We start from the raw sequence: 15,221 nt of genomic DNA, 5'->3' as shown, positions 1-15,221 counted from the left end.
TTTCTACGATAATTCCCAGGGCAGTGCTTTGCTTTTTGAGGCTAGAGCAGGTTGCTTGCGAACTAAGAGCTTTGTGGGGAAGTGTTCACAAAATGATGGGGTATGCGTGGTCTGCGGAAAAGAAACAAACTATGAGGCACATAGTGTTAGAATGTGAGGGTATCCATCCAAATCTACATGAGGTAAATATTCGGCTTCCAGAAGCACTAGGATATAGGGTAGCACAGAGGAAGTTACTTCAAGGCTGTCGAGGCGACGAAAACAAGAAAAAAATGATGGTGGACGAAAAGAAGGGAGGGGAATATGGCCTAGGACAGTTACCACCTGTAATAACAAAAAAGAAGTATTTTGTGCCTGCCCTAAGCAGCGCTAGAATTAAACCAAGGGTATAAAACATAGGCCTATTAGTCCTTTTTGGTAAGATGACAAGTCATCGCCCCGCTACTAAAGGGGAACCAATAGCAATCATCATCATCATCATCATCGTTGCCGTTGCTAAGTTATAACCGAGTTTACTGTTCTCCCTTTCGCCACCACCTATGCCTCTTTCAGAAGTTGCGCAATCAAGTGACAACGGCGGTAGCGCCTTTATCAGATGATTGCGGAAGATCGACCGAATCGCGGAGTGGCGTAAATATCAAAGAAAGGCATTGCCACCGAACGCGTTGACACCGCCGTTGCCGACTCATATTCTACCTCGTCGAGTACCGGCGCATCCCCTGCGCATGAAGAGCAGCTAACCCGCCCGAAACGACGACGTGAGCTCATAAATTGTCTTCACCTTGAAAGGCTTTCCCAGCGACATGTCCGCCGGTGTAAATCCAGCTTAAGCATGCGCCCATCACCGCTTGCCGGCTTATGCTGGCGTGCGTTGGGGGTGGAAGGAGCGGGGCGTGCACGCACACCTATGCGTAATGCTGGTACCCCTGATATGCCCGTTGTGCTGGTGGTAGATTGAAACCTATGTCTCGCGGCTCAATTGCGACCTGTCAGCCGTCCACCGTGGTCGAGCGGTTTGGATGTGGCTTGGTGTCTTACACAAACAGTAAGATGCTAACGATTCCCACATGTTTGTACGCTTACAACAACGCTCGAGTCCTTCCAGGTTTTAACTTTCTATGAGACGGACGCATGCAGTTCGCTCAAAGAAAGAAGAGCGGAAATTGAAGGAGCGTCGGCCCAAACAGAAGCGGCAATCGGCATGAGAACAACGGAGAGCCGCTGCCGCCGCTGTTTCCGCCTCAAGCTCCAGCTCTTCGAGTAGCTGTGAATCCCTCCCGGATGAACAGCAACTTGTCCGCTCGAAGCGCCGACGTGAGCCAATAATTCTTGTTCCGCTTAAGTACTTTGGGAGCGACATTTTCGCATGTCTTTCCCGTCTAAGCACGCGCACATAACTGGTTGCAGGTTTATGGGTGCACCGGTGAGGAGTGGAGAGAGGAGGGCGTGCACGCGTAGCTCTAGGTTCCACGTCCTCACCGATGACATGTTCGTTGTGCTGGCGGTAGGTTTAAACGTAGATGTCAAATGGCCCAATGCGATTTTTCGTGTCGAGCAGATTGGGTTGGTGTGTTACAGAGACAGTGAGATGCCTACAGCGGGGGAAGGAAACAGATGTTTGTCCACTAGAATAAAGCTCGAGCTTTCCTTCAGCTAATTAGCTAGGAAGTATGCTCAATCACAAATTACAAACAAATGTGTTTTGTTTCGTGCACTCCGTGAGCCGCGTACAGCTTCGCAGGTCTTTCTTCTTCCCAGAGCGGAAAGGGCGCTAATTTTTTGCTGCACACCTCGATATTCACGTTTTAACTGGGCCAATATCTTGTAATTGCAAACCCTTTTATTCTATCGTGTTCTGTGGGGTAATAGCCGACCACAAAACTTGCGATACATATCACAAAGTAGAAAATGTATCCCTGACATGCAAAACTACAGCATAAGCGTAGCTAAAACTTTGAATCGAGCAGCTTTTCAACTTATTGATGCTTTCCGCATCAGTAATCTGCGCCTGGGGAATTAATCAGATTTGTCGCTTCACTGGGCTGGTCATGTGGATAAGTGAAGTGACAACCGAGGGATGGGTCTGGAAGGGGGAGGCCAATAACTCGACGGAGGGACGATACGCGTGAGGAAATTCAGACGCAGAGAGAGAGAGAGAAAACTTTATATTTGAAGAGAGGCAGCGCAGGACAGGAGCGGTTGGGGGTAAATGGGAGAGGCCTTCGTCCCGCAGTGGCCCTGAGTAGGCCTTTGATGATGATGATGATGATGATTAGCCCAACTAGAAACCGAAACACAATGAACGCTGTCTACTGCAGCTTCTACGGCCTCGGCAAGGCATTTCCCCCTAATGTGGTCCTTAACGTCTTGCGCCTCTACACTGTGTGTTCGCCATCATCATCATCATCATCATCACCACCAGCCTATCTATGCCCACTGCAGGTCAAAGGCCTCTCCCATTATTCTCAGATTACCCCGGTCCTGTGCTAACTGCGACCAATTCATCCCCGCAAACTTATTGATCTCATCTGCCCAGTAGAAGAAAGTATGACAGCTGCATCGTACCGGTACTCACCTACGGGGCAAAAACTTGGAGGCTCACTAAGAGGGTTCAACATAAATTGAGAACGACTCAGCGACCAATGGAACGGAAAATGGTAGGTGTAACACTAAGGGACAAGGAGAGAGCAGAGTGGGTCAGGGAACAAACGCGTGTCAAGGACATATTAGTAGAAATTAAGAAAAAGAAATGGACGTGGGCAGGGCATGTAATGTGAAGGCAAGTTAACCATTGGTCAATAAGGGTAAGAGAGTAGATCCCTAGAGAAGGCGCGTGGCAGAGGGCGGCAGAAATGTATGTTCACTGGCCGTTTACTGAGGTTTTCTGTAAGATAGAACGCCCGAAAAGGCTGTGGAAAAGCCAGAATAGGCGCTCACGTAAAGTTCCAGAATTCCTTGGATTGGACCTGCAAGCTCTTATGCTGCTTGCCGTAGGTGGAACCGCGGACGTTTCCCATCCATACGTCGTAACCTCGGTCCGCTAGCACGAACCCTGCAACGAAAAACGTTTGGGCCCTTAGGGGGAAAATGCCTTGACCATCAGTCGTACGAAGTATTTCATCTCGATCCCCCCCCCCAACCGCCTCTAAAAAGAAAGGGTGGTCAGGCGAGCATGGTAACAGGGGACGTAAAAAGAACAACACAAGAAATGTCGTTCAAAATTCAAAACAAAAAGTTCCGGATGCAGTGAACGGACCCTGGGAACTATCTGGTATTTACATGCATTTTGTTTTTCTTCAGAGGCACCACGAATTGACTAGTGTTGTAGCGATTGATTGATTGTAGGGTTTAACGCGCCGACGCAGCGCAGGCGATGAGGCGCGCCGTAGTGGAGGGCTCCGGATTAATTTAGACCACCTGGGGATCTTTAACGTGCGCCGAAATCTCGTACACACGGGCGTTTCTGCTTTTCGCCTCCATCAGAAAAGCGGCCGCCGCGGCCGGGAATCGAACCCGCGACCTTGTGCTCAGCAGCGCAACGCCTTAGCCACTGAGCCACCGCGGCGGGTACACTCTTAATCTGGTTCCATATAAGTTCCAGTTAACAAGGGTGATCCATATATTGTATGTGGATCCAAACGAAAGAATAACTCGAACGAAGCATATAGGTGGATCTTATCTGGAACCGTCAGCTTGTTTTCTTTATGTTCGTGGTTTTTATCTGGAACCGAAGAAATGGGGTCATGCGATGTCGGCGGTTCCAGTTACTGTTCCACTTATGTCCCAGTAAACGGTTGGGGAGAGGGCGTTTGTATATTTTTTGCTCGTGTCTTGTTCCACATAAATCGTGCATGGCAGTGAAGTATGCTCTCTTTCATGCATCAACTGGAACAATGAACCATATATATTAGGTGCTTCTTGACCCAAGATGCACGTGCGCGTTTAATATACAGGCGCACACCGCACATAAAATTTAATGAACTTCGCCGACATCTATGAAACTGCCTTGCAGCAGTTAACGTTCATAATACGGCTAAGCTGTAGTTTTAGTGATGTCCTTTGACAGAAAACGAAATCCCACTTTTTTGTCAATGCCGTACAAAGCATTAAAAATGTCGAGAGGAGGGTATCTTAGGCAAAAGAAGAAATTGCAGGAACCCATTTCCAGGTGTTCTGCGGCACCCAAACCACTTTCGTGAACATCGTATTTTTCTAATTTGGGGCGTCAAGTATACAAAATCACCAGTGACTTCAATTTGAGAAGGACTAAACGTCTTCCCTTTCCCCGTCTGCCGTTCGGGCAAAGCCATAGCTGCTATAGCGCTGAAGAATTCGTGGTGCTTTTGTGAACATCTTCATTACGAAATACTTATTGAGGCCATTACATTTTATGCATTTGGTTTACAAAGTTTCGCAGAAACGGCAGTTTTTGTTCAACACTCAGTCATCATCTCGCTGTGGTGTAGTACGCGCTCAATGGTACTTAGTCCATGTTACTTACGTTGTGATGGGGTACATACATAATGGTAACCGACTGCGTCACATTTTACACCGCACACATCATGCTACGCATGCAGTTATATGCTTAGAAGTTCGTTTTTGTATTTTGTCTCGTCCCGGCCATTAATTTCCACAAGCAAAAACGAAAGCCTCTTTGCAGAAGGAGAACGACACAGAACCCGGAGAACTAAATCTACCCCGCGGCATCTGCCTTACATTCTGTATATTTATACTGAAATGTCATTCTTATTTCAAATTATGCATTGCAGTATCGCGAGAATTCGCAGTGTTACCCTAATATTGTTACTTGCCATAGTAATTCAAGTTCACCGAATGACCTGCCTTCTCCTCCTGGTCCCCCCGTTGCTCTTTTCCCGCACTATTGGTGTTCATGAAGACAAACTGCTGGAAAACGGGAAGGTGTATTATTACTCGCTTATTAGCGAGTAATCACACTGGATTCACTATACGGAAGTAGTTTTCTATAACGTGGATATCAAAGAGCGTCGCAGTATATATTTTTGGTATTGGAAAGACTTGTTGTCAAGAGAACGCAGTCAATAAAGAAGCGTCGTTTTGTTTTCACTGCAAAGAACGAAATAAAGCTGTCATCGAAGTTTATGCACACATACCGCACGCGCTCACGGCCCGCGGCGAGAAACAACTTTAGCCCAACTAACGTGTTAAATTGGCTAATATCTGAGCTCTTTGTTCCAGCCTCAGAGCCGCGTAGACGTCCGCTTAGAGGCCTACTCCCATTTTCCGAAGCAAATATAAGCGATCACGGGTGCCGAGCTTGTGATCTCTTCCGCGGACTGGTCACTGGCCACGGCGTGCATCGCCCAAGGCACGGAGGAAGAAAAAGTTGGCCGAAACCATTACGAAACTACCGCCACTTCAGTGCGGCATGCCGTGCGCATGCGTTGACAGCCGCAAGGCAGCGCCGCTTGCGTTGATGCATGGTATAGTGGGACGGCAACGGGTACAACGACGATGAGGGAAAAACGGGACTGCGTGAACACTTTTAACGACAGCAGCGCCCCTACGTCTCAACGTTTTTGCAAGCTAGTTTTTGTTCGTCCGCATGCAGCGCCACCAGTGGTCTTCTATAGCGGTGTTCTTTATTGCTCGCGTTATGCGCCTGATGTACTAAATGAACTGTCGGTCAGACTGGCGGGAACGGTTACCAGTTTGGTTGTGGCGTGAAACTGCGGATTTCTTCATGTCGTCGGGCTGTATTTACTGTTCGACGAAGTGAAGTTTTGCCGGGAGGCGCAAAAAGGTCAGTGCTGCTTATTTATGTTCTGGTAACGGTTGTTGTTCATTGACTTGTTCATCACTGCGTCCGATAAACGTGCCGCTCCGTTGCCTGTTCGATGCGAGAAACGTTTGACTGCATACGTTAACTAGTGCTATTTAGAAAGTTGCTGGTGCGCGCATTTCTCGAGTCTGCATGTCCCCTTATGGTGTGGTGTTGCTTAGTTGTATATTGACGGTTGCTGTACCTGTCAGCAGTGCTGAATCTTCTCGAGTTAGTCGCACGCTATTGTCTCGCGCGCGCACACTGCACGGCTTGTTTGTCGGAGCGTCTGTCTTTAGCCTTATCGGTATTTTCAAACTTCCGTGTTAATTGCATTGTGTTGGTCTTCTGAGAGCCATACATTTACTGTGCTAATCACGCTATTCCGCCTAATGTTGATGTGCGTTCAAGACGTTGGCGGCAGCACTGCTTACGTTTATCTGTGCTGTGTGTGTAGTTGTTCCCCGTTTCTTCCAATGCCTTCGATGAATTCAGATGGTCTATTTACACTAGTCAACTTTAGTTGGCTCCCTGACGTGTAGTGAAATGCAAGGGAAAGTGGTTGTCTGAGCAGCAGCGTAGTAACAAAACGTTCCTTTTGTGGAGGGGAATTCAGGTGGAAACACGCAGAAAGTGTGGAGCCGTTTCTATGCTGTCAATGTCAGTGGTAACCTGAGACCTCTGAATAATTACCCATAAAGCTCACGTGTGGACTATTAGAAGTTTTAACTTCACAAAGTAAGTTTCAAAATAATTCATTCCTGCTATTTTATGCTATCAATGTCAGTGGCAGCTAGAGAGTTGGAATAATTTTCAAAACGCTCAGGTGCAAAGTTGTTGAATCATGATGTGCACCAAACATTAATCCATTTTTGTTCTCCTTTGAACGTAGAAATTATACTGCAAAAGCAGATTGCTACATTCTGTATTCATACTCTATGACCTGTTCAGAAAGAGTTTGTGGCTGACTGTGGAGACATTTGGCCCTCCACTGATAGGTTGTGACAAATGTTTTTGTTTCTCTGCAAAAAAAAATGAAAACAAATTATTTCCATTCTTTACATGCTCCTGCGAAGTCATGGCTGTGGCATTTACTGGCTGAAGACATATTCGGCATGCTGAAGGGTCGTCGGGGAGAGTGCGGCGGATTATGAATGCCCAGTGGAGCTCATAAGCCACAAAAGAGTAGCTTTTGAGTCGTGCATATTGTGCAGATATTCACCAGTTCGCATAGACTGGTATATTTTTATATCTCAAATTGTTTAGCAAGAAAAGATTACCAGGGCTTCCGCTGTAAAAAAGACATTCGACTTTCGTGGAACGAATCAGACATTGTTCAATATTTTCTCGTGCTCCCTGGGTAAAGCAAGGCATAAATTTATTCTCTGATATTTTTGTACTGTTTATTTTCTAGGCAATAGGGTGAAGATAGACCTAAAACAGCTGTACAAGGAATGCATATGGCCATTTTAATTGTATTTGGACGCCTTCTTGGAAGTGTATCATCAGAAGGCAACAAATTAAAGCTCTTGCACGGGATGAAATCATTGCATTCTACAAGTAAGTACGCACTGCCATTTTTGGGTCTTTCATGGCGTGTTTTTAGGTAGTTTCTTTGTAACTAATGGTTTGAAACTTGAACTTCTTTTCAGTGACAGCTTGGCCTGTGGCTCAAGGTGACAGTAGGAGCTTTTCGGAACACGTTAGCGAAACTTTCCTGGAAGTGCACTTTGAGACGTCCCTGGCAGAAACACCCGGGTCATAATTTTGGTTGGGTAAGCTGGCATTTTGTTTTTGCGGGACTCAATTTCTGGGCCTGTTCATCCTAATAAAATCTCACTGTTAACAAGTTATCGTGAACGCCAATATTGGCCATTGTGTTCACATTCCGCCTATTACGGATGCTCCAACAGTGGCCAAAAAAAAACACTATTTTGTATTTAAGTTTTGTAAATATTTAGCTTTTACAACTTGAGAGTTGTTGCTGTGATTTGCCAGCACCACAGATACGCCCAACGTGGTTGCTGCTACAACAATACGGTGGCAACTGACGATTTAAATTTCCCGCTTTTAATACGCCCGTAGCACCAATAATACTCCCAAATACAGCCGTAGCATGAGTAATGCTTGCATTGGATTTTGACAGGTGGTTAAATAAGGGGTAATTTTTTAAGGCAATTGTTTAGAGCACAGAAAGTGTCGTCTGCAAGAAAATGTGCTATAGTTGTGATTTATAAGAAAATTGTGCAACAGCCTAGTTCAGCATTAGTCAGCTCAACTTCTGCCTCATACCACTACGAACCATGGCGGTAATACATATCGAGAGGGAAATATTTTAGGTGGAACTAATTCCCCCCAAAATTTCTGCCACAGTGCGATATTTATGATTTCCTATGACTGGCCATTTATTTCTTTGCGGTAGAAACATCGTTTAGCTGTAAGTTATATTAAGCCAGCCTGACTACAGCATTCTAGGGAGCACATTGTACAGTACAGAGAACATTTTTTGCAGAGAGAAGGTGTGTAAAATATAATGCCGAAAGGTGATTATAGTAATTATTATTTGATTTATTTAATAAACGAAACCTCTCAAGGATAAAAAAACCTTATATTCAGGATACCGAGGCAGCAAGGTGGGATACTTTCCAGAATCAGGGCAATTTCATTGATTGTCTGTGGTGATATTGTTTAGCGCACTTTCACCTTTAGCAGCACTCCCAGAAAAAAACGCAAGAAATCACTGATTTTAAATCAATTACTGTGTTATGAAGGGGCCTAAGCAACTCACTCATTTAAAGCAACCATGTAACAAAATATTCTTGTTTCCTTGAAGGTACATGAGGTGAGCAGTAAGTCTTCTCGAGGCCCGGTTATTCTGAGAGAAGGAAAATAAATTAATCCGGAGCCCTCCACTACGGCGCGCCTCATCGCCTGCGTTGCGTCGGCGCGTTAAACCCCAGAATCAATCAAATCATCTATTCTGAGAGAAGGGACTGGCGGCATCAATATTGCCCGCAAGAAACACATCACGGATGCGCCGCCGGCATTGTCACTTCAGGATGTGGTCATCCTCTTCGCGGGATATCTCATCTTTTTCATCGTGTCATCATGTTCTTATGGTTGTGTGCCTTTGAAGAGTTCTTGGGACTTTTGCAGGGAGTTCTTGGAAAGCATGAGAAATTTGACAGTGGCCTGGTGTCATTTAAGTTGGAGTCTTTGTTGAAATACTTGAAGTGTTCAGCTCTACTTGGGATTTTAAATTATTGGTAGAGGTTAAAGTATCTCTTGAAAGGCATGAAGGAGGTCAAATAAAAGGCATGAAGGGGGTGAGGTCAGATGAAGAGGTTCAAGTTACTGACACATGCAAGTTTCATGTCAACTGAACACTGAAGTCCTGCCTTGGTTTACGATTTTTCATCATTGGCACAATGCGCAGGCTGCCTTTGAATCTATAGTGGGTGTTAATGTAGTTCATGGCACCACATTGTAACGTCCTATTATTCAAGTGTAGCTCATGAGATTTTTTTTCGTGGCAGTGCTGCTGCTGATGCAAAAGTGACAGTGCTTATTTACGCAGATAGCTTGCGCCTTCATTGATAAATTTTAGTACTGTAAGTGAGCTGACACCCATGCCGTAGAAGAATTTAAAATGTGCTTATTTGGCTTGAACAAGTTTTCTCCTTTGAACAAAGTTGCATTTCTTGCTTGGCGGAAGCAGGGATTTGGTCACAATTACACTGACAGCAAGACGGGAGGGTTTTTATAGCACGCAACTGTGAATTTTACCTAAGGTAAAACGTTGAGGCTGGAAAAAATGCTTTCAAGTCGGCTTTGTAAAACTGGTTGGTCCCTGTATGATTCAACGCTGGCTTGTTTGCTTCTTAAGGATGTCTGACTTGTTCCCGCTTGAATTGATGACGTATATAATTAGTCTGCTTGTTAAATTTTAATATGTGTAACATGCTTCCAGCTACCTGGTTTGCAAAATTATATAATATTCACGCTGGCTTTCACGAGATTTTCGGGGATGAATTATTTTGAACAACTACAAATTCTTTGGTCAAGTAACGTGCCTTAAGTCAAAGGCCTTTTCAGGACGCTCATAAAGTCTATTTTGCCTACAAATAGCTTGATGTTACACTTACGTCTGGTGTCAGGAAACTACTATCTTTAATAATCATGTTTTAATTGTGGCATACTGCCGCATGTGACCTCTCGTGTCAAAATGTTTTATCGTTAATCTTGGCTCGAGCGTTGTTTTCCTAAACTCTTGCACTGCACTGTTGTAGGTTTCTGATAATACAACCGTGTATGGCTTGTTTTTAGGCCTTTCCCTACAATTTAATAGCAAACTGCATTTTCCCAAACAGTTATGCGTAAACAAAGTATGGCAAGCGCAATGAGTAATTCTGCCTTTGAATTACCTTGGTTTATCTGATAAGACAGCATATTTGATGCTCACTGTTGTATAATGTCTGTGTCAGTGCCGCGGTAGACGCACACGTCTATTTATTTATGAAGCAGTCGACCCTTATACCGTCTTTATTAACCATGTTTTTGAGTAAAAGTGAATATGTGAAAATGCCACCTGGAGCCTAGTGTTATCGTTATGGTATTTATTCCTTGTACGTTGGTCATTTTCTGTGCAATTTAAAATAGACAGCTATTAAAATCTGAAATGTATGAATACTAACATCCAATAAAGTTGTATAGTATGTTGAAAAGCAGTGTATGAGTCATAATAGTTTGTTTCGTGCGTATTTTAATGCAAGTATATTGTTTCTTTTATATGCAGCTGAAACCCAGCACAGGATTCTGCGGGTAAAGCCAAAGAGGGTGTGCCGCTCTAGGTGCCTCAGACCAACTTTTATATAGAACTGTGCTCCGATAGGCAACTGTTGGGAACTGTCAGGGACCACACTGCTGCGGTGGTTTCTGCTTTCCAATTGTTGGTATCACTGCGGGTCATATATCAAGGCTGTGTTAAAATGGTGCTTGCGGTTTCCTGCTGATACCAATGCATCCGCCAGCCTGGCATATGACCTCGGTGTATACCGACAGGAAAGCAGAAATATTGGAAAAGTGGAGTCCCAGGACAGCTTCCCAATGCCTATAGGAACACCGTTTTATATAAACAGCTGGTCTGAAGGTACCTGGAACGGCGCACCGGATAAATTCCATAATCATTTTACATGGATCAATGTTCCAGTAACTTAAACTACCCTTTTATTTGGAACAGTGATCCGCATACTTTTATTTGGAACACCGATCCACATAATTTAGTCGCAAAAATATGTAGTGCACTGTTCCACTTAATTTTCAGGATATGTGGAACACGGTTCCAATTATATAACTGGAACTTTTTTGCAAAAAAGTTCCAGTTACTAAGTGGATCTTACGTGGAACCAGATTATGAGTGTACTAGTGCTGTAGCGATAGCTCAGGTTGCATGCGTGTAAGGTTGTTTTCGCCTAGATGTAGGGGGGGGGGTTATTATTTGTGAGCAGGCGCACCGACACAGAACGCAATTTGTTGTGCAGTGGGACCTCGTTCAGCTGAATTTTGCGATGAAGCCAAAATGTACTACATAATGTGGGTGCAAAATGTGGGTACATGTACATAATGTGGGAGCATTGCTATGACCGAGGGATGTGCGGTCTCAACTGGCCACTGAGATGCTGTTCGTCGCTCTCTCTTTGCAGGCGACCTGGGAAAGCGGACATGCATCACTGTTTAAACGAGTCTAACGCTGTTGTGGGTTTTGTTTTTCTTTCGTATCCCGCCAATTGTGCAAGTCCTTTTCGCTATTTTTTTTTTGTTCTTGGTCTCGTCTTATCTCGCCTTTATTGAGCGCGGTTTTCTTAGGTCGGACAATTCATTTCCCTTCGCTTTACTTTGTATGTGGCTGGTACGGCAGAAAAAAGCACCGCGCGATGTCTTTTTCTTCGTCGTAGTATTTTTACCTCACCTTTTCTCAGAGTCGTTTTTAAATTCATGCTTCCTATCCAATTTTGTGGGAATAAATTCGACGGGAATTTTATGTGTAATAACGCTGCATCTTTTGTGGGTGTACAGGTTTTCTGCGAAGGCTATCTGCGAGATGAGCAACATTTGTATGCATGAGCGTGGTACTAGCGGCAGCAGCGAATGCTGGCTACGCGACTTCAGCGGTGGATGGACACTTACAGGTGGTACCACCCGGCACAGATTGGGTCCAGACCTCGTCTGGGGACAGAGGATGGACTTGAGCACTTATCATCAATGGTGCTACTTGGCGGCCGATCTCACAAAGTGCGGACGTTGCTTGCCATGGACATTCACAAGGTATATGGCAACATCAGCCACAGCGCTATCCTGGAAGTTCTCCAAAGCCTACTTGTACCGGAAAAGGTCCGCTCTTTCATCCGGACCTTCTTGACTAGAAGATCATTTTCAGTACGGATTGGTGGAGCTAGTTATGGCCATTTTACGCCCGTCCGTAGAGTGCCTTTAGGGGTCGGTGATTTCACCCTTCCTCTTTAATCTAGTCATGCAGCCGCTTGCCTGGCATCTTGGCTCCATATCAGACCTACACCTTCTGGTGTACGCGGACAATATTACAGTATGAACTGTCCACCCAGACCTGTCTCGGCAAGCCGGCAACAAGCTTTGACGGACACAGAAATGGTGTGTATACGCTGGTCTCTCGCTTTCAGTCGAAAAGACAGCCATTCTGTCCGTGGCCAATGCTTGGGGCCGTCGTAGACTGGGATGTCACCGATATCGCTACAACTCTCCGGCCAGTCTGTGCGTAATGCCACCTCTCTTCGCGTGCTGGTATTGGAGATTTCATCGTCAGGGTCAGCTGCCTTGTGGCTTTGACCTGCCCGCCAACAAGCAGGTCAAATGCTACACCTTATCCGACGCCTTTCACAAAAGTCTGGAGGCTCCTGCTTCAAAATGGCCCGACTCTTGGTGCGGTCAATACTTCGGCCTCGACTTGTCTATCAGGCTCAATTCCAGCATATTACCCAAGCGGGGTGGGCCCGACGTGAAGCAATTAATACAGCTGCAATGCGGACGATCACCTGCTTCCCTCAAATAACGCCTGTACCAACTCTTCAGGCCGAAGCTCAACTTAACACCCTGGATGAGCTTGTGCATCAACGCCGCTCCGCACGCCAGCACAAACTTAATTTTATTCTGGAGGCAGCGGCGTTGGAGATGGACCGTTCTCTACCCGCCTTACCAGCCCTCCCTTTAGCTATGCCGCCCTGGCTGTACCATCAAGTGACCGACAACCGGCCGCTCATTCGACTCCACAGTCGGTCGACGGGAATGGCAGAGGCGCAATCCACGGGCGTGCCATTACTAGCGACTGTGAGCCAGCCCCAGGTTGTACAGGCATTTGTCGACGCTGGGGCCCAAGACCGCGTTTTAACTACGGCGATCGAATGTCCCTCTCATTCAGAAGCGAACGAAACCTGCGCTTATGACACTCCGCCCCTGGCCTTCTTTGCTGGCGGAGCTTACAGCCATCCGGGACGGACTACTACTACTAGAAGCGCTGCTACCGGCACTTCTTCAAGGTCCTAGAAGTTTTACAGCACAATTTTACACAGATTCAACGGCGGCCATACGGAATTTGAGACGTGTAGCCTCCAACTCATCTGTCTCAAGAGACATTCATAACCTGCTGGACACGTACCCCTGCCCTCTCCGACTGTCGTGGATCCGGCGTGATACTATCACCGCTTATATTACGGCGGATAGTTCCAGTCACGTTACGTCGGTTCTACAGCCCCTGCCCTTGCTGACAACTGACCCACATGAGCAATTTCTCCAACTAAAGAAAGATCTGCGTCGCGCCACGCGCGCGCTCATCCCACCATGTCGAACAGACCTTCCCTGTGGGCTCGCTCGCGGGGAGGAGGTCCTGCTGCGAAGATTTCCAGTTTGGGTGGCCCGCTCTTCTGCGGTAACCCGAGCGTGGCCACCCCGATACCATGCCCCATTTACCACGAACTGCCCCTTCTGTACGGCTCCTACCGATGACGCCGACACCAACCACCTGCTATGGACGCGCCCATCCCTGAGTGAAGCGAGATCCCGGCACCTTCGCGGCACAGGCCTGCATCCTGAAAGACCCCCCGATCTTCTGTGATGGCTGTGGGGGCCCCACCACAGCTGTCTTCTGGACTTCCTCCAGGAAACGGGTGCCAACTTGTACCTGTAGGACCTTATGCCAAAGGCCATACTATCGCAATTAAAAAAAAAGCTCGGCGAGATTTTTTGCCGGTATATATACTTTCTCTTCAGGCTGCGCTTTATGGAAGGTACTTTGGTGCTGTTGGTTTTTCAGACCATTGACTAGTAACAAGCGATTAAAGGGTCGATTGAGGGGAACAAGGACAACGCCAATACGGGACCGTCAGAACCATAACTGGGTCCAGCTAGCGCACCATGAAAAAGAAATATCGCTCGCACTTGAAAAACATTGGAATCAGTCGTGCAATTACTTATGCATGCGAGTTGGCATTTTCCATTACAATATTCACGGGAGAACGCTTTACACATCATCATCATCATCACCAGCCTATCTACGCCCACTGCAGGGCAAAGGCCTCTCCCATGATTCTCCAATTATCTCGGTCCTCTGCCAACTGTGACCAATTTATCACCGCAAACTTCTTGATCTCATCTGCCCATCTAACTTTCTGCCGCCCCCTGCAACGCTTGCCTTCTCTAGGGATCCACTCTGTTACCCTTAATGACCAGCGGTTATCTTGCCTTCGCATTACGTGCCCTGCCCACGTCCATTTCTTCTTCTTAATTTCTACTAATATGTCTTTAACACCAGTTTGCTCCCTGACCCACTCCGCTCTCTTCTTGTCCCTTAATGTTACACCTATCATTTTCCGCTCCATTGCCCGCTGAGTCGTTCTCAATTTAAGTTGAACCCTCTTGGTGAGCCTCCAAGTTTCTGCCCCGTAGGTGAGTACCGGTAAGATGCAGCTGTCATACACTTTCTACCAGGCTTTACACATAATAATCATCAAAATAATCATAACCAGAAAAAAATGATTCACGCAAGGCGGATGGAAATGTGGCTCAAAGCTTCAATAACCTTAGTAAAGCTGTGTGTCGGGCTAGTTCGTTTAGAGCAGTTGCCCCTGCTATTGTGCGCTGTTTTCGCGTCCAAGAGTACGTCTCTTTGGGTTGTATGTCTCTGTAAAAGGTTGAAGCGCAATCGCCCAACTATGCTTCAAAAACGCCAGGTCACTATCCAGACAATTCTACGCTCTTAAAAAGACTGTCCGCAGTAGTGTGCAGTGTAGCGGCACTGACCCAGTGACTGCTTGGGGAAGTCTAGCACCCAGTTGGAGGAGTCCCCCAGGAGGCCGGACATGAGGAGGATCGGGTGGCCGTGACAGGGGCTGGC

The 15,221-nt window shown here is 46.3% G+C and overlaps 1 protein-coding gene and 1 long non-coding RNA gene across 2 annotated transcripts in view; one reads left to right on the top strand and one right to left on the bottom strand.

Annotated features, from left to right (window-relative positions):
- Window positions 1-4,522, bottom strand: part of LOC144143301 (lipase member K-like) — a 71,534-nt gene extending 67,012 nt beyond the window's left edge. The window contains exons 1-2 of the mRNA XM_077675074.1: window positions 4,498-4,522; window positions 2,938-3,052 (exon numbers count right to left, since the gene is read on the bottom strand). Of these exons, the coding sequence (XP_077531200.1) occupies window positions 2,938-3,052; window positions 4,498-4,522 (140 nt within the window). The remainder of the gene's footprint in view (window positions 1-2,937; window positions 3,053-4,497) is intronic.
- A 2,491-nt stretch (window positions 4,523-7,013) lies between these two features.
- LOC144141200 (uncharacterized) lies at window positions 7,014-8,681 on the top strand. Its single transcript, XR_013316471.1, has 3 exons — window positions 7,014-7,360; window positions 7,453-7,575; window positions 8,634-8,681. It is a non-coding gene; the product is annotated as an uncharacterized LOC144141200 (long non-coding RNA).
- Window positions 8,682-15,221: the final 6,540 nt, after the last annotated feature.

This window comes from Haemaphysalis longicornis, unplaced genomic scaffold (genome assembly GCF_048455015.1).
Source record: "Haemaphysalis longicornis isolate Haplotype H1 unplaced genomic scaffold, Haemaphysalis longicornis Haplotype H1 scaffold_6, whole genome shotgun sequence".
NCBI classification, from domain to species: Eukaryota; Metazoa; Arthropoda; class Arachnida; order Ixodida; family Ixodidae; genus Haemaphysalis; species Haemaphysalis longicornis.
This window is presented reverse-complemented; position numbering and strand designations above follow the sequence as displayed.